This window comes from Muscardinus avellanarius (assembly GCF_963383645.1).
Source record: "Muscardinus avellanarius genome assembly, chromosome: 5".
Lineage (NCBI taxonomy): Eukaryota > Metazoa > Chordata > Mammalia > Rodentia > Gliridae > Muscardinus > Muscardinus avellanarius.
The window spans coordinates 2,890,384-2,909,657 of record NC_137790.1 but is presented as its reverse complement, the minus strand read 5'-3'; the positions used below and the strand labels follow the sequence as shown (position 1 = coordinate 2,909,657).

General features: G+C 48.7%; 1 protein-coding gene across 2 annotated transcripts; it reads right to left on the bottom strand.

The window, feature by feature from the left end:
- Positions 1 to 5,388: 5,388 nt before the first annotated feature.
- On the bottom strand, positions 5,389 to 19,058 carry U2AF1 (U2 small nuclear RNA auxiliary factor 1; the record flags this gene model as incomplete). 2 transcript variants are annotated; one of them, XM_080695429.1, is made up of 8 exons in its annotated part: positions 5,389 to 5,533; positions 6,789 to 6,881; positions 6,965 to 7,098; positions 7,400 to 7,498; positions 7,626 to 7,675; positions 11,769 to 11,835; positions 14,737 to 14,824; positions 19,015 to 19,058. In XM_080695429.1, 8 exons carry the CDS (start codon positions 19,056 to 19,058, stop codon positions 5,389 to 5,391), a joined length of 720 nt encoding a protein of 239 aa, XP_080551555.1. The 2 variants fall into 2 exon arrangements, with proteins under 2 accessions (XP_080551555.1, XP_080551556.1); XM_080695430.1 differs by lacking the exon at positions 11,769 to 11,835 and adding an exon at positions 10,898 to 10,964.
- Positions 19,059 to 19,274: the final 216 nt, after the last annotated feature.

Genomic DNA, 19,274 nt, shown 5'->3' with positions numbered 1-19,274 from the left:
ACGCCTGGCTTATTTTTTATTTTGAAACAGGGTCTCATTAGCCTGAGCATGGTGGCACACACCTATAATCTCACTCCTTGGGAGGTTGAGACAGGAGGATCACAGGTTCCAGGACAGCTTCAGCAAGTAGTGAGACTCTCATTGACCTAATGAGATCAGGTTTCAAATTAAAATTTAAGTAGGTTGGCTGGGGGTATAGCCCAGAGATGAAGGCCCCTGGGTACTACCTCCAATACCAAAAAAAAAATAAAAAAATAAAAAAAGAAAGAAAGAGAGAGAGGGAGAGGGAGGAAGGAAGGAAGGAAGTCTGTCACTAAACCAGGCGTAGTGACACACACCTGTAATCCCAGCATTCAGGAGACTGAGACAGGAGGATGGCAGTTTTGAGGACAGACTAAGCAGGACTCTCACTAACCTAGCAAGACAATATTTATAATATAGAAAGTGTGTGTATTCTACCTCCTAGCTACACCCCCGGCCCTATTCTTCACTTTGTTTTTTTTTTGTGTTTGTTTTTGTTTTTTTGCGGGTCTGGGGCTGGAACCCAGAGGCATTTGGCCTCCAAGCTACACCCCCTGCCCAATTTTTTATTCTTTATTTTGAAACATGGTCTGAGTTGTGGAGGGCCTAAGTAGCTGAGGCTGGCTTCGAACTCGTGGGATCCTCCTGTCTCAGCCTCCCAAGCATGCGCTACCACGCCCAACTTATTCTTCACTGTGTTTTATTAATTTTTTATTGGTGCATTTTAGTTATACACCTTAGTGGAGTACAAGATGGTGGAGGCACACATAGCCCTTACCCAGTTCCCACCCCATTCCCTCCCCCTCCCTCCTCATGCTTGGCTTAGTGATTGACCTTGCTGTGTTTGTTATTGTACATCATGTACATTAGGGAATTTCCCTCTTCCCCCACTCTTTATTTTTATTTTTTGTGGTACTAGGGGTGGAACCTAGGGGCATTCTACCTCCAAGCACACTCCCCACTCTTTATTTTAAAGTGTGGTGGCGCACGCTTGCAATCCCCGCGCTTGGGAGGCAGAGACAGGAGGATCGCACAGGTTCGAAGCCAGCCGCGTGCTGGCTTAAGAGACCCTGTTTCCAAATAGAAAAAGTGTAAAAATAGGTCTGGGAGTGTAGCCTGGAGGTAGAAGGGCTTCCAGGAACCCCAGTACCACCATAAAAAAATAAATAAATAAATAAATAAATAAATAAATAAATAAATAAAAATTAAAAAAAAAAAAACAGGAGCCTTGTAATCCCTGCGCTTGGGAGGCAGAGACAGGAGATCAGGTTCGAAGCCAGCCACCTGCGCTGGCTTAGGAGACCCTGTTCCCAAATAAAAATGTAAAATTAGGTCTGGGAGTGTAGCCTGGAGGTAGAAGGGCTTCCAGGAACCCCAGTACCACCAAAAATAAATAAATAAATAAATAAATAAATAAATAAATAAAAAAACAGTGTGTCTCTGAGTTGCAAAGGGCTTTACTAAGTAGCTGAGGCTGTGAGCTGCAATCCTCAGCCTACCAAATACTGGGATTACAAGTGTGCACCACCATGCCTGGCTTAGAACTATTATAATAATACCACAGGAAAAAAATACCACAGAAAACAATTCTTGTATTACAGAATCGTGATACCAGGTTGATTTGACCTAAACTGACTGATCTCTCTTCAGACACCAAGAGTGACTCAGACAGTGTCTGTCCCGAGCCACGGAGCGGCGGCACCTGGAAGCCTGTCATCAGTCCTCTCCTCCCATTGCCCCTGCACTTCCCTCTGTTTCCATCAGCGTTCCCACTGCCCGGCCCCAAACACCTGGCCACAACTCAGAGGAAGGACTGATGTGCTCAGTCCTGCAGGTGTCGTCCATGTTAGGCCGGTCAGGGCTGCAGAGCTCAGGGCCTTGGCAGAGGCTGAGAGCAAGGGGAGCGCCAAGGGCCGTGGAACCCCAAGGCCACACCCAGTGAGCCAGCTCATCGCCCGGTAAATCTTTAATCCACCAATGGAGTTTTCCACTGATGAGACTTGAAGCCTCATGATCCATCACTTCCCCTCTGAACACCTGCAATGTCAGTACCTGAGCTCTGGTGGGGCATTTTACATCCACACCCTACTGCTTCCCTTTCTTTATTTTATTTATATTTTCATTTATTTATTTTTTGCAGTACTGGGGATGGAACCCAGGGGCATTCTACCTCTGAGCTACACCCCCAGCCCTATTTTTTATTCTTTATTTTAAAACAGGGTCTCACGGAGTTGCAAAGGCCTCACTAAGTAGCCGAGGCTGTCCGCGAACCGGGATCCTCCTGCCTTAGCCTCCCGAATGCTGGGATTAAGGAGTGCGGCACCACGCCTTTCCTTTAAAGGTCTTTGCACACCTGTTCCCTAAGATGGCCTTCGTGGCCACAGCTCCCATCCTCTGGCTGGCTGGCTTCCCGAATCCATCTTTTTCCTTGGCCTACCACCTTCCCCGCAGGTCTCCTGCCCCTCCAGTGATGAGCAGAGGAGGCTGGGTTTGGAAGCACGCCCACCTTTCCGTGTCCTAACCACCTTTCCCAGGCACGAGCTCGGGGCCCGCTTTGTGGGTTCTTTAGATGAAGGCACGGCCGAGTGTGGCGAAGACCCCGCACAGGCCCTCGCCTCCTGTCCGTGCGGCTCCTTGTTCATCTTTCTATTCAGTCTGCGGGACCCCCACCCTTCCTTTTTTCTTTTTTTTTTGTGGAACTGTGGATTGAACTCAGGGGTGTTTTACCTCCGAGATACAATCCTACCCTGATTTTTTATTTTTTACAGCAAGTGCCTGTGTATTTTTTTTTTTTTTTTTTTTTGGTAGTACTGGGGGTGGAACCCAGGGGCTTTTCTACTTCCGGGCTACACTCCCAGACCTATTTATATTTTATTTGGAAACAGGGTCTCACTAAGTTGCTGAGAGCCTCACTGAGTAGCTGAGGCTGGCTTCGAACCTGTGAGATCCCCGTCTCAGCCTCCCAAAAGCTGGGATTATAAGCCTTCGCCTAGCTATAATAAAAATAAATTCTGCTTGATTTCCTGATTAGCTTTTTTGGTGGCATGGGCATCGTACCCAGGCTCCAGCGCTTTGTATTTCTTGTTCTGAAGCAGGCTGCTCAGTCTGGCTACACTGTTGAGGCTGGTCTCAAACCTGCAATCCTCCTGTCGGTCTCCCCAATTCTGGGATTAGAGGTGTGCCCCACACCCTGCTCTGATAACGCTTTATTAATGCAGTTTTATTGCAATAGTCATTTAAAGCGTGTGGCTTGGTGGCTCTCAGCGAGCGGCGTGCACCTCAGTCCCAGCTGCTCGGCAGTAAGGGCCAGCCTGGACAACACAGTGGGGCCCTGCCCGCTCCACCTCACTCCCAAGAGCTCACCGTGTACTTCCAGGGAGAGCAGCCATCTGTCAATGGAGAGCTATTGTCACCACCCCTCAGCCATCCATCCTTCCTGGCCCCGGCCCTGGGAAACCATCCTTATTTTCTGGTCCCCAATTTGCTCCTTCTATAGGTCCTTGTGATCAGGGCCACAGCCCGGCCCTGTGCGCGGCTGGCTTCAGCGCCGGCTTCCAAGGCCGGCCCATCCCGTGCGCTGTGCTCCGCTCCTATGGCTGACGAGCGCCAGCCCGCCCACTTGCCCGCTGCTCATTCACGTCGCACGGTGGCTGTGACAGCTACGTTATAAAGCCTGTGTGGACTCACTCACTCCTTTCTCTTTCTTTCTTTGTTTCCTTCCTTCCTTCCTTCCTTCCTTCCTTCCTTCCTTCCTTCCCAGGGGCATTCCCCATTTGAGACACACTCCCAGCCCCATCTATTTTTTGGTGGGTCTGGAACCCAGGGACATCTGACCTCTGAGATACACCTCCTGCCCTATTTTTTATTCTTTATTTTGAAACAAGGTCTCACTAAGTTGTAAAGAGCCTCAAAAGGGCCTCACTCAGTAGCTGAGGTTGTCCACGAACATGCGATCCATTACAAGTGTGTACCATGACGCCTGGCTTATTTTTTATTTTAAAATACGGTCTTGCTAAGTAGCTGAGGCTGGCAACTTAGCAAGTTTCATTTATTTTAAAACAGGGCTGGGTGTGGTGGCGCAGCTTGTAATTCCAGCGCTTGGGAGGCTGAGACAGGAGGATCGCACAGGTTCAAAGCCAGCCTCAGCAACTTAGTGAGACCCTGTTTCCAAATAAAGTATAAAATAGGTCTGGGAGTATAGAAAAGCCCCTGGCTCCCACCCCCAGTACCACCACCACATTAAAAAAAAAAAAAAAAAGTGCCTGGCTTTAGATATTGTTATACAACACAAAACAGACTAAGACATTGGTCTTTCTTGACCTATTTACAAAATGGCAACTACATACAACTCAACTTATTTAAGAAAGGAAAGAAAGCTGGGCGTGGTGATGCACGCACGCTTGTAAGCCCAGCACTTGGGAGGCTGAGACAGGAGAATCTTAGGTTCGAAACCAGCCTCAGTAACCTAAGAGACCCTGTTTCCAAATAAAATAAATAGGCGTGGGGGTGTGGTTTGGAGGCAGAAGGCCCCTGGGTTCTCCTCCAGTACTACACACACACACACCAAACAGACAAAACTCTTAACTTCTTCCCACATGAATCTCCTCTCACCTGGTTTTATTTTGTGGTACTGGGAATTAAACCTGGAACTCAATTCTACCTCTGAACTATACACCAGTCCTATTTTAAAATTTTCATTTTGAAACAGAGTGTCACAAGGTTAAGAGTCTACTTGTTGACGCTGTCCTTGAACCTGCAACCTCCCATTTCAATCTCCCAAGTACTAGGATTACAGCATGCACCACTATGCCCAGCTCTGGTTTTATTTATAAACAAAGCTTAAAAATACTCATTTATGCTCCAAGTGAGATGGATATTAATCTTGACTTCATGGATGGATGACTGGCAGGTCTACAAGTTTATTTATTTTTTGGAACCCAGGGCCATTCTACCTCCGAGCTATACCCCTGCCCCTATTTTTTACTCATTTTGAAACAAGGTCTCACTAAGTTGCAGAGGGCCTCACTAAGTAGCTCAGGCTGTTGTGAACCTGCAATCCTCCTGCCTCAGCCTCCCAAGTACTGGTTTTACAAGCGTGTGCCCAGCTCTAAAAAAAAAAAAAAAAAATTTTTTTTTTTTTGCAACACTGGGGATGGAACCTGGGGGCATTCTACCCCTGAGCTAAAACCCAGCCCTATTTTTAAAATAAAGACTTTCACAAGAAATACTGTATCACTACAAATTTTATTCAGAAACCCATCTTTGTGTTTTTTTTTTGTTGTTTTTTAAAAAAAATTCCCATTATGAACTGGTTTGGTCAATCAACTACAACACTTCCTAGCAGACATACGGTAAAAATGACATGGCTCAGAATCGTCCAGATCTTTCCCGATCTCTCGACCGCCTCCTGTCGCGTTCCCGTCCTCCGCCGCCGCCGCCGCCGCCGCCACCACCGCGCCCGCGGTCTCTAGACCGAGAACGCCGTTCCCGGGAGCGGGACCTGGATCTATGCCTGTAAAAGGGCAGACACAGATGGCATCAAGACCAGAGCTTGCACCCTGACACCCAAGGACCAACACTTCTTTTTGTTACCAGGGATTGAACCGGGGCGTGTTTTTTTTGTGTTACTGGGGGTAGAACCCAGGGTCTTTCTACCTCCGGGCTATACTCCCAGACCCATTTTCTATTTTATTTGGAAACAGGGTCTCTAAGTTGCTGAGAGCCTCACTAAGTAGCTGAGGCTGGCTTCAAACCTGCGCGATCCTCCGTCTCCGCCTCCCAAGCGCTGGGATTACAAGCGTGCCCACCACGCCCGGCTGGAACCAGGGGCATTCTACTTTGGAGCCACATCACCAGCCCTGTTTTTTTCTGAGACAGGATCTCACTAATGGCCGAGGCTGGCCTCTTCCTGCAGTCTTCCTGCCTCAGCTTCCCAAATACCGGCTTCACAGGCGTGCACCCCTCGCCCGGCTCCAACACTTCTAGGTAAACCAAACAAATGGCCATAGGAAAGTACCCGTGACCAGACGCTGGCCTGCACACAGGTGCCCGCCGCCCGCCTTCCCAAGCCCCTTTCCTCAGAGCCACAGCCACCCAGCCCTGACTGTGGATGGGCCTGACCACTTCCTCCTACGGTTCCTGTGGCTGACAGTAAGAATCCCCACAAACGTATTTTCTGATGTGCTTAACAGGACGGGGATCAGAACCCGCCTAGGGCCAGGACACAAGCTGACCAGGAAGCCCTGCTCATCCTACTGAGTCCTGACAGTTTTCCTCTGCTCCGACACGAGCACCGTGTCTTCCTGCTAGTGGAATCCCAATGGAGGACCTCCACTGTGCCTCTACCAAGACAAGCTGCGCCATCGCAGAGCCAGCAAGAGAAACCCCAAGGGGCAGATGCAGTGATTGCGGTGGCGGCCCCCACTGCCTCGTTACTGACGACTGACATACATGCCGCTAGGTCGGGCTGCAGTCACCCTGTGCAAGGCAAGAGCCTCCCCCAGGGCACACTTTTATCTTTTTAAACGCGTACTAGGCAGGTGGGCATGGTGGTGGATCAGGACCGTAGGCTCCAGGCCAGTCTCAGCTACTTAGCAAGACCCCTTTTAAAATACAAAACCAAATAGGGCTGGGGTGTAGCTCAGAGGTAGAATGCCTGCGGGCTCAATCCCCAGCACCACCAAAACAAAACAAAAAAACCACCAGGTGCCTTTGGGTCTGTTGTTCTGGGAGCGGGCAAGCCTCCCAGGGCAACACGCGGTACTCACTTCTTGCGACGGCGCCCATACAGCTCCCGCCGTAACTCTCTAGAAATTGGCTTCAGATGCATGAAGTTACAGAAGCCTCCTCGTGTACACTCCCTGCGGGCCAGAAGGAAGCGCTGGTTACCGTCCGCAGAGCATGCACAGAAGGGGAGCCCTAAGCGCAGGCGCCCGGCACTCACCCCATCTCGTACTGACGGCAGCAGGCTTCTCTGAAGTCGGTCACCGGGGAGAGCTCAGCATGGATCGGCTGCCCGTTGAACCAGCGGTTGTTCAGGTCAATCACAGCCTTTTCCGCATCTTCTTCACGACGGAACTGGGGAGAGCAACGCACGCCACTCAGACCCGGCCACACACCTGCAGCGCCAACCCCGCCACGCGGCGGGCCACTCAGGCGGGCCAGGTGAGGGAGACGGCACTGGTGGTCAACTGAAAGCCACCAGTCCTTTCTCGGACTTTACAACTGATCTCACGACAGTTCAGGACCATGCCAAACGTTGCCTTTAAGAGAACGTGATGACTGCACAGGCAATGCGTTTATTAAAAAGAAGAGAAAGAAACAAAGGGTGAATAAACCAACTGCTAGCCCACGGCCACGACAGGACCGAGGTGCCTACCTTGACGTACACGTTCCCCACGAGGTGGTCGCCCAGGTTGTCACACACGTTCATCTCCTCGACTTCCCCGTACTTCTCCTCCATCTCTGTGAAGACTTCCTGAAGGGAGAGCAAAGGGGCTTAAGGACCACGCTGGGCCAGGACAAGGGCCGCTAAGCGCGGGCGTTCCCTGGGGCGAGCGCTAGACAGACGGTGAGCAGGGTACGGCCAGAGCCGGCGGGCTCACCTCAAAGAACTCATCGTAATGCTCCTGCATCTCCACATCGCTCACGGCACCTGCAAACGAGAGAGAGCTTGCTGGTTAGAGCTCGGCAGCCACGCTGGGCGTCAGAGCTCAAATGCTACAGTGCCACACACGATTGTCTAGAGCGCCAGGCCAGAGCCGCAGTGACAGCAGCGCCGACTCGCCAGTGACGCAGTGCTGAGACTTAAGTGCCCGGGACAATCGCAGCCAGCTTTAATCAGCATCAAAAGGGCTACATATCAGGAAGTGTGAGGAAAAGGTTGACTCTGATTCAGACTTTTAAAATCAGATTTTCTTCCTTTTAAGATTTAGAATAGAGGCCAAGTAAACACACTGGTTTTCCTTTATTATGTTAAACAAAAGCTGCAATAAGGGTGATTAAGAGCTTATGTGCCTAACTAGTTTTATACACTGCCAGCCACAGAATGCTAGATAATTCTCCCTGATGCAATTAAAACCCGAGTGACCAGAGGCTCAGTAGGACAATCACCAGGCCCAGCTGTGGCATTCTGGGTGCCCAGGCAGGGGAGCGGCACTCTGCCGCAGAAAGCGTTCTCGTTTACCCTCAGAGCTCCCACACCCCAGCCCGTGCAGCGCCTTGCTCCGCCCCACATCACGGTTCTACCAAGGCTGAGGAATCACACAGCTGGCGTCTCAACCAAGCCCCACTCCAAAGAGCCCATCTGGAATTGGAAAAGGCCGGGCTGGCTGGGTCTTCGGCAGGCACCTGCCAGTCCACGTTCCTGGCAGAGAGGGCGGAGGACCTGGCTGCCTCACTGGGGCAGCTCGTCCAGGGCACACGACGGCGGGGCTGCCATCAGCACTCAAAGCCTTCTTTCCTTAAAGCTAAAACCTGACACATCTTCCCATCCTGGGCGTGACTGAAGCTTCCCTCTAGTTTCCTGGGCCATGTTGTACTTATTTTGAATTTGCAGGACCTTAGTTTGCCGTGAAATCCCAAGCTTACTGAATGTGTTAGGCAGCAACTACTACTTCAGCCCGCTAGCCTGCCATGGGTCAAAGGACACCCCCGCAGCTCAGGAGCGAACCTGCGGCTGGGCAGACACGGACGTGTGCCGAAGAGCCAGCTGGCAGCCCACTCCGGAGGTGGCTACTTGGTTTTGTCCCCCCATCCCCCAAGTACTGGGGATTGAACCCAGGGGCATTCTACCTTGAGTTACACATCCTAGCCCTTTTATTCTTTGTTTTGAAACAGGATCTCACTAAGTTGTGGAGGGCCTCACCAAGCACCTGAGGCTGGCTGTGAACCTGTAACCCTCCTGCCTCAGCCTCCCAAGTTCTGGGATTACAAGGTGTGGCACCATACCGGTCTTAAGACAGTTTAACGCCATTTAAAACTCATTTGTTTTTCCTTAAGAAGATGAGGGGAGGGTATTCATACATTCGAAGCCTTAGCAGCTTTGAGAAGTTTTTTGTGTTTTTTTTTTTTTGGTACTGGTGATTGAACCAAGGGGCCTTTCTACCTCCAAACCCTTTTTTAATTTTTCATTTTCAAACAAATGTCTTACTAAGTTGCTGAGGCTGACCCCAAACCTGCCATCCTTTCTCAGCCTCCCAAGTACCGGGATTACAAGCGTGTGCCACCACGCCAGGCTTTTTTGTTACATTTTGCGGTGCTGGGAATCAACCTCAGGGCTTCACCCATGCTAGGCAAGCACTCTACTACTGAGCTACAACCCCAACTCTAAATGACTCAATTATATTTTTAAATAACACAATTTGGGAAAATAACCATTTTTCTTACAGGAACATCACTCTTAAATTGGGAGTTGTGTTTAACTTTAATCCATGCACATGAAGCCTAGCGTTCTACATAAGAAAGAACAGTAAAAAGAGCCAGTGATTTTATTTAGTTGTTTTCCTTCTAAAATGCAGAATTAAGAGTTTTCATTTCATTATGATTTGGACCCCAGAACTAGCATATTTAATAGCTAAACGTTCAATTTGTAGCACACACAGAACAAGCAGTACTGTAAAAGGCAATGAAGACATGAAGAAAGCTCAACAGCAGTCACTGTCGACAGCACAGTCCCCGCGGCGGCGGCAGGGCCGAGGCGTGCTCAGCACACTGGCCGTCTACTTTCCGTCTGTCTTCACCCCAGGGCAGGCAGGTTAATGAAAATTACTTAATAAGTCCATATATACACTCCCCCACCTATTAATCTTATTTCTTAAAAAACAAAACACCAGGTACTTCAAACCAAGAATGACCAAGCAAACCCTGCTGTTACCAGATTTAGGGAAAGAAATCTTGACTATTAGGTGCATTAGCATTAAAAACATTTAGTATTTCAGAAGGAAAAGTTTCTAAGAAAGCCCTACCCCACACAGAACAGTGCACCTCTCCCGTGTGGCCAGCCAGAGGGAGTGACCCTGGGACAGTCCTGAGGGCTTTCACCGCACAGTCGGGGCGACTCGGGTCGGTGGCTATCCAAGGTGGCTCTATTAACTTTATTGCTTTAAAAGAATCCAGTGAGTGAGATGTCTCCACCCTTTGGTTTGGCTTCCTTATTCTAACAAGAGTCCAAGTGTTCACTTTAATTTATCCCAAAATGACTAAATTCCAACAGTTCTGCTGTTCATTATAAAAATTAAATTCTTTTTTACTGAACTTTTCAAGGACTAATCTGTATTCTGTTCTCTAAAAAATTTCCATCCTGTAAATCCAACATAGATGTATTCTTTCCCAGCACAGGAGGAATCGGTAACGTTTACGCAGTGCCTCTCACCCCGACGCAGCACACCAACCCCAAGGTGGGGGCTCATCTCTGCACAGCAGGCGGCGTGAAACCGAGTCCGTCCTGCCCTGCACCTGCACGGCCGGAGCACACCTGTGGGGCGAGGCAAGCTGTGGCCACTGCCTGGGAAAACTCGCTGAACCTCCAAAATGGAGCTCCAGGGGAAAGGGCTGGCAAGAAATAGAATCTGGAAAAAATTCAAGTAATTTGTTTCTGAGAGTTCAGAAAGTAAGCAACATTCAGCTCCTGCTGCTCTCGAGAGGGGAGAGGAGCGCGTGAGCTCGGTCCCAGTGCTCCCTGACGACGGCGCCAGTGAGGAGCAGCAAGCAGGTCTGAGCTGTTTCGAGGCGCCCTTTCCAGTCTTGTGGCCCTCCCAGGGGCTCACGCAGGGCCAGTGGGTGGTCCCTGACACTAGCACAGCAGACCAGGTGGAGTGGACACTGAGCTCTGACACGCAAGCCCAGGGAACCAGGGAGGGAACTTGTATGAACTTACAGCGCAAACCGTCAGCAGACTGGGAAGAGTTTTGAGGGTTACGGTAAATGTTCAAGAGGGCAATGGTCTGAAATACAAAACGCAACAACTTTATATTATGGAAAATTAAATGTAAACACTTAACCGGTTGCCTTTGGCGATCGCTTCTGTTGAGAATGAGTGCTGAAAGAGAGCAGGTTATTTTCTTTAGAAGCAGAGATGTCCCTTGGCCGGTGGCCGTCTCGAGCGACCCTAACACTGCAGTGCGGAGATCTCATGAGATGCCAGTACTGTACTGTCTCCAGAACGTAAAAACCATCCACTTCCAACTCCAATCCAGGCGAGAGGGAGTGGTGTGCCAAGTGACCACCAATGTCCTCAGAGGTGGCAGAAAACTAAGCCGAGAGAGAAAGGGCCCCTATGAATGGGCGGGGAATTTGTTGCGTCAGAGAAATACAATATTCACATGTCATGAAATCTCCACTTCCTAGAGGAAAAATCATAATGGTGAAATAAAACCCACACTTACTGGGCAACTTACCTTACCGATTCCTTAATATTCCTAGCATTTTAAGTCTTACAGAAAGAACTTAATAAAGGCCGGGGTTCAGTCACTGTGAAGACCAATGATCGGCTACTAGTGTGAAAATCCGCTTCACATGGCCACTCTCCTGCCGAGCACCGGTCGTGGAGAGCCGGCCAGTGACCCTTCCTAGGAGAGCCTCCTGAACTGGCCAGTATCAAGCTCTAGCTGCGCACCACGCAGTTCCAGCACCTTGTCCTGTTTGCAACAGCTCTATGTCAGCAGCTCAGAGCCAACATTATGTCTCAATTAAGAGTGGGCTCTTGAACACCATTGTTTTAAAAAAATTTCTCCAACTGTGGGACTTACAGTGTGAGCCGTCAGCCGTCTGTGCACTGTTTTGGGGATTACGATAGATGTTTTGAATCAAGATGGTCTGCGGGGAAAAAAAAATAAAAAGGGGAATTCTACTGGCTGCTGTGCATATATTAGACAATTGCAAAGAGACAATTTGTTTGCAAATGGCTAAACGCTTGTTGTTTTCCCGCAAGTCGGACACTTTGTCTTGTGCAGAGTACACCAAAACCACCATATTATGAAAACAGAGTTTGAGCAGTAACTTGGGTCAAGTCAGCCAGCGACCAAGAAGAAACTTCAACTGTTGTTTGGAGTGTCCCATTATCAACAGCGAGTGCTTTAATACAAGACGAGTAACAGAACACTAATGTCTTCTGTACTTCAAGCCAGTAGACACTAAGATGTCGAAAAATTCACATTATAATCACATTCCCCACACAAAATTATTTTTCTCAACCAAATGTATAACTCAACTGTATGCAATAAGTTCTCAGGTCTCTTAGCAAAACAGGCACACCAAGTTTGTCATGGATACCTGACTCTTATTTACACTTTCTTGGTGAGATCTCTGTTTACATAATACAATAGTTAATATATTTGTTTTCCGATCCTTCTTTTAAGGAAAAAATCCTTTTAGCCCTTGCGCTTTAAACTGGATCAGGCAGACTTGAAACCTTACACTGTACCGTTCTTCTTAAAATCAAGTTGTCTGAAAAAACAAACCATGTTTAAGTTAGTAAGCTAATATATTACATGAATCCTGTCCACACCACTGTAAGAAGCTTACAGAGACTCCCACCCTGATTATGCTAGAGATTTATAAGCGGAACCAACACACTGCATGATTTAGAAAGTAAATGTTCAGTCTCAGTAATATGGGTGTGAAGAAAGCAGCTTTCAAGTATTTTATAGAGCCAGCCAATTCTGCCCCGAGCTATCTTTAAAGAGGCGTGGCGGGGCAGCTCCTGTGAGCCACCTGAAGGGCTGGGCACAGCCTGTGCGCCCTGACTACAGGCCCAGAGCAGCCGCCTCCACTCAGAGCCCAGCAGTGGCCCCGGCCGTGAGGCTTCCCAAAGCTGGCTTGCTCAGCTTCCTAATGGAATCACTGGTGCGAGGACTCTGATGGCAGGCTAGACAGAGCCCAGCTACTTAGCAGTAGAGCTCACTGCAGAGCTACATAGAGCAATACGGCAGTGGCTGTTGTTGCAGAAAACTGCTCAAAAAGAGACACTGTGGTTCTGATAATATGGGGGTGGCTAGGATTACCTCCAACCAACCAAATAAAACCAAAACAAGATGTTTCAGTTAGCACAGAGAACTGACTGTTAGATTCCACTGGAAAAAGCCCTTGTTTGGAGTCACAGTGCCAACGCAACTTCATTTACCCTCCGCAGTTGAGAGAAGGAAGAAGTGCTCTGGCTGGCCTCCAGCCCCACAGGAGGGCAGGCCTCTCAGCCCAGACCCAGCGGGTCTATGAGCACCCCCAGAGGCCTGGGCACACCCTGAAGGTGCCCACTTACTGCACAACCGGGGAAGAACGAGTTAAAACCAAGGGACTGAAAACAATCATAATACAAAGTTTAAAGCAGGTTCTAGATTCTGAAATTTACAAAAGAATGGACATGCTCAGAGTTACTCTTGTTACCACTAACCACTTGGTAATCAGGAACAAATGGAGGAAAAGGAATCATACTCTTCCTAGTTATTAAATCTCTTTGGCACTGAGGATTGAACTCAGAGGCATTTTACCTCTGAGCTATCCTTCAGCCCTATTTTATTTTGATTTGGAAACGGTCTCACTATGTTGCTGATGGCCTCACTACATTGCCGAGGCTAGCTGCAAACTTGCGATCCTCCTGTCTCAGCCTCCCAAGCACAGGGATTACAGGTGGTGCACCCCCGTGGCCCCGGGGTTCTCCCCCTTTAAAAATACATTGTGGGGCTTTCCACAGGCTTAAATTGCAAAATACCAATGTCTCTTTCTTCCAGCTCATTTCTAACAAGTGGCTGATTTTCTTCAATTTACTTATAGAAAAACACACCTACTCACTTAGAAGAACAAAATTTGGGGACAGAAAGATGCATGCCCAAAGGCGGAGTCTGGCAGCTGCCGGGGCTATGTGTAAAGCTCCCAGCAGTCACAGCTGCACTCAGACTCCAGGGAGGCTTCCTGCGTTAGATCCTTTCTCCCTTTAATCCATCAGCAAGCCTGTGTAGGACACAAACCCTTGTCTTTTCTTCAATTTGCCAAAAATAAAACTATCACATGCCGTATTTTTTATTCTTTATTTTGAAACCGGGTCTCACTGAGTTGCAGAGGGCCTCACCGAGTAGCCGAGGCTGTCCGCGAACTGCGATCCTCAGGTCTCAGCCTCCCGAATGCTGGGATCACAAGTGTGCGCCACCACACCCGGCTCGCAGGCCTCAATTTTGGACTGAACTCAGCGCAAGGCAAGAGGCACCTCTCAATTAACTGAACAGACCTGCCACGACATGATGCAACACACTGCTCGTGCAGCTTGGGTTTGCACACAGGACGTCCTTGGGGCAGGAGGGAAACTCCAGCAGCACAGCGTGACAGGCTGCGACAGCCCACCACACCTCGCCGGGCTCCACCAGCCACTGCCTGGACAGCAGGGAGCAGGAAGCACATTCTGCATCTACTGGAGCCTGAAGAGAGGCGCAGTCAGAGCTGGCCTTCCCCTGCCCGTACCACGTCTACTGGAGGGCCAGGGAGGTTGGCAGGGCAGTGCAAGCCAGGTGCCAACAATGTACACTCTATCTTAAGGTTTCTCTAAGGGCAAAAACAAAGAGGGGCACCAATGGGCATTCAAGGGCTTCTCACTTAAACACAAGAACACAAGTGCAAAACAAAATCACTAGAGAAAAAATAACTTACACTGGAGATTATTAGTGACTTCTGAAAAGTACACAAAATCTGGTAATTTACGTGGAAATGAAAAAGAAAAAACAAACAAACCTGGCTAAAGGTCGGTTTATTGTGCAACCGAGAGCATCTGTCTCCATGACGACATGCTCCAATTTTGAAATAAAACGAGCAGTTGACTCTGCAAGGGAAAATAAGAGCTGATTATTTTGCTGAAAAGTATAACATGGAAATAAATCATTAACATGATATATACTATCAAACTACCTTCTTTCTACTTAACAAAAGCAGACATGGCTTTTTATTGGTAGTAACTTCCTCTTTCTTGCAATATTTTAGGATTCTTACCTTTACCTCTCCTTCTATTAATGTGCTACTCTTCAATGAAGATTAACCCAATCCACTCTCATCCAGATCATCTTCATTTTTGATGTATATCGTTTCATTTTTTTCTTGAATGCAATAGCAGTTCTTTTTTTTTCAGTACTAGGGATGGAACCCAAGGGCATTCTACCTCCAAGCTACACCCCCAGCCCTATATTTTAGTCTTTTATTTTTGAAACAGGGTCTCACTGACTTGTGGAGGGGCCTCACTACGTAGCTAAGGCTGCCCACAAACCACGATCCTCCAGTCTGCACCCCCAAATGCTGGGATTACAAGTGTGCGCCACCATGCCTGGCTAGCAGCTCTCTATTTTTCCACGATGAAATTCTGAGGACACCAGCTGCAGTGTAGGGAGGAGAGACCCTGACTACCAGCTGCTGGGCTGGACAAGCTGCCCAACCTTCAGGTCTCAGATGCCACCCGCAGAATGAGGAAGACACCAACCAGGCGCTGTCCTGCGAGCCAGACATACACACAGCCAGGTGCTATCATTAAGCTAAGCTCACATCCTCTCAAAACCTCTGATCAGACCAAGAGGAAATTCACAGAGAAGTCTCAAGTAAATAATTCTCTTGGTTTCAATGCCCTGAAAATGAGCTACTGGGGAATCTGGCACATCTTAGGAACTACCCAGGATCACCTTCTGTAGGTGCTGCAAAGCCCTTTCTCAATACTGCTCAAATGCTTCGATGATCCAGATCAAATGAAAATCGGTACCTGTGCCCCAGCAATGCCAGGTGGCCTGGCAGACCTGCGCTGCAACTTACCGAGACCCTGTTTCAATATAAGAATTGTGAACGTTTACTGGATGGACTCCATTCAACTTGCAGGCGTGGGGGTGCTACCCTATAGGTTCAACTTTTTAAGCAAGAGTGGTATGCTCAAGCAGTCAACGAAGAGTTTAAGACTGAAGGCCCTGCCCTCAATTATTTGATGAACCATAAAGATTGATTAGTCATTATTTATTATTGGGCAGAAATAGATTAAAAAGTGTATGAATATGCCAGGAGGAAAATGATGCCTATTTTAAACTGATAGGTCTTAATTGATTTTATTTTTGGTGGTACTGGGGGTGGAACCCAGAGGCTTTCTACCTCCAGGCTATACTCCCAGACCTATTTTTATATTTTATTTGGAAACAGGGTCTCAATACGTTGCCGAGAGCCTAAGTTGCTGAGGCTGGCTTTGATCCTCCTATCTCAGCCTCCCAAGCGCAGGGATTACAAGCGTGTGCTACCATGCCCGGCGATAGGTCTTACTTTAGATGACAACTTAAAGACAGTAACATGTCACTTGAGGAAGTCAACTGAAAGCAAAAAGCTTAATTAATATCTCAGAATGAGCAAAATCCTTGTCTGAAGAACTGATACCCAACTGCTCCATGTAAAGTCAAACAATCTGTATTCCTCTACTTCCAGGGATAGCTTTCATTTGGGCCTGTGAATTATTTACAGGCTATTAAAGTAATAAAAACTTTTCTAGAAATAAACTTAGTAAAATGAAAGGATGTAAGAAAAAAAGATTATTTACTACCACTGAAGAGCTCTTAGGGTGACCTATGTTCGGATCTAGAAAGTCCTCATAAACTAAAATGCACCAGCACAGTAAGGATGTTCCATTACTTCTAGCTTAAACAAAAAGTTAGTAGGTAGTACTCAGGGGGCTGAGACAGGAGACTCGTATATTCAAGGCCAGCCCCAGCAACTCAGCGAGGCCCTCAGCAACTCATGAGACCCTGTTCCAAAATAAAAAATAAGACAGGGCTAGGAGTGCAGTTCAGGGCAGAACATTCCTGGAGTTCAATACACACACACACACACACACACACCCCACCATCATCATTTTTTTTAGGGATCAATCTTGTTTCCAGGAAGCTAAACCCCAATGTCTCCCTGAAATGAGAACATAAGTAACCTAGATTTAAAAATCAACTTTCTAAAATAATGACTGTTATGGTTTTGTCCTAATAGGTTAAAATGCTGTAAAAAAGAGCCGGAGTGGTGGGGCACGCTTGTAATACCAGCATGTGGGAGGCTGAGACCAGAGGATCACAGGTTCGGTTTGTGGACAGCCTTAGCTACTTAGTGAGGCCCTCTGCAACTTATTTTTTTTTTTTGGTGGTACTGGGGGTGGAACCCAGGGGCTTTCTACCTCCGGGCTATACTCCCAGACCTACTTTATATGGAAACAGGGCCTCACTAAGTAGCTGAGGCTGGCTTCGAACCCGTGCGATCCTCCTGTCTCAGCCTCCCAAGCGTGAAGATTACAAGCATACACCACCATGCCAGGCTGAAGCCCTCTGAAGACCCTGTTTCAATATAAGAATAAAAAAAAAAAAATAGGGCAGGGGATGTAGCTTGGAGGTTGAATGTTCCTGGGTCCCATCCCCAGACCTGCAAAAATAAATAAATAAATAAATGAAAAATAAAAATAAAAGAGCCGGGCATGGTGGCGCACACATGTAATCCCAGCATTTGGAAGGTTGAAACTGGAGGATCACGGTTGGTGGACAGCCTCAGCTACTTAGTGAGGCCTTCCGCAACTTAGTGAGGCCCTGTTTCAAAAATAAAGACTAAAAAAATAGGGCTGGGAGTAGAGCTTGGAGGTAGAATGCCCCTGGGTTCCGTCCCCTCACCTGCCCCCCCCCAAAAAGAAGCGGTTAAAACAGTAACCTAAAAAGGTTACTAAAGTAACCCTCTATAAAGTGAGAATGTAGTTACATTATCAACAAAGAATCCACCAAGATGGCCTTTCACAAGAGTCAGGGCACACCCAAATACACACAAAAGTGTGAAACTATTAAAGTCCAATTCTGCAGGGGCAGCAATCCAGACAATACCCAGGGCTGGCTCCTGCTCACCCCAAGACCACCTGAGACCAGCTTTCCAGCAGTGGCCACTGTGACCTCTGAGGATTTAAGGCACATACTTCTCCACAGCATCTAAAACATTTAAATATTATTTCACTTCAACTTTTTTTGGTAGTGGAACTCAAACTCAAGGGCATTCTACCACTATGCTAGACCCCCCAGCCCAGTTTTATTTGAACTAGGCTGGAATCTGTGATCCTCCCAAGTAATGGGATTACAAGGGTGTGCTACCACACCTGGCTTGGCTTTACTCTTAACATAATCCTTTCCTCTTGAGTTCCCTGAGGACAAGACCCTAATTTTTTCTTTAAATCTCTGAGTCCTCAAAGACTGGCTTATAGTTGACATTCAATAAATATTTCTGGAGTTGCTATGATGGATTTGGGGGGCATGAGATTTCTAAAAAGAGACCTATCCCCTCTCAAAGCAGGAGATGCTATCAGGTGTAAAGAAGAGACTTGACGGGGCAGAAAGTGGCATAAAAAATATTACCTATGATAAATGTAGGGGCCTGTATTTGTCTAAGCTTTGTATGGCACTCAGGAGTGCCGAGATGGTAACTACGTATTCAAGAAGAGTAGATTACGGCAGACCCTTTAGGCTTTCAAAGGGGAAGTTACCTTTCAAAGCTGAAGACATTCCGGTTAGCCTAAACTTCGGCCAACACGCTGGAAATTGATGCGAGCCGAGGTGGCGATTGTACACAAGTAAAATTCAACTACTTTTAACCTAACGATTGATCAGGGAAGACATGCAACTTTAAAAGGAAAAGGCAAAAATCCACAAAATCTCCAAACAACGAAACGCCCTTTCCCTTTATCCTGCAACCCCACTTCCGAGTGTTTTATCGTCCAGTCGGCCTGCACGACACTTTTTCACACCCGGGATCTCTATGGCCCCCTCGGCGGCCCGAGCCCAGCACCGTGGCCCCGAGCTGCTGGCGGCTGCGTGTCGCTGGGCCGGGCCGCCCGCCGCGCCACCAGGCCTGCACGGCGGGAGCGGAGCGCTAGGCCGAGGCCCACGAGGCGGCGGCCCGCGGCCGGAAGGCCCGCTCCCCCGCCGCCCGCTCCCCGCCGCCCGCCCGCGGCCCCCGCGCCCGCCCGCCGCGCCCACTCACTTGTCCTTCTCGGTGCCGAAGATGGAGGCCAGGTACTCCGCCATTTCCTGCCGCCGCCGCCGACACGGCTGCCGAAGCCGCCGACCCTGCCGACGCCCGCGGGAGACGTCACCGGACGCGACGACGCGCCTGCTCCGACGTGGCGCTGCAGGCCAATCCGGTGCGACGCCGCCGTCTGCGCGAGGCGGGACGCCGCGCGCGCAGCCCCGCCCCGTCGGCGCACGCGCGCAGCCCCGCGCCGTCTGCGCACGCGCGCAGCC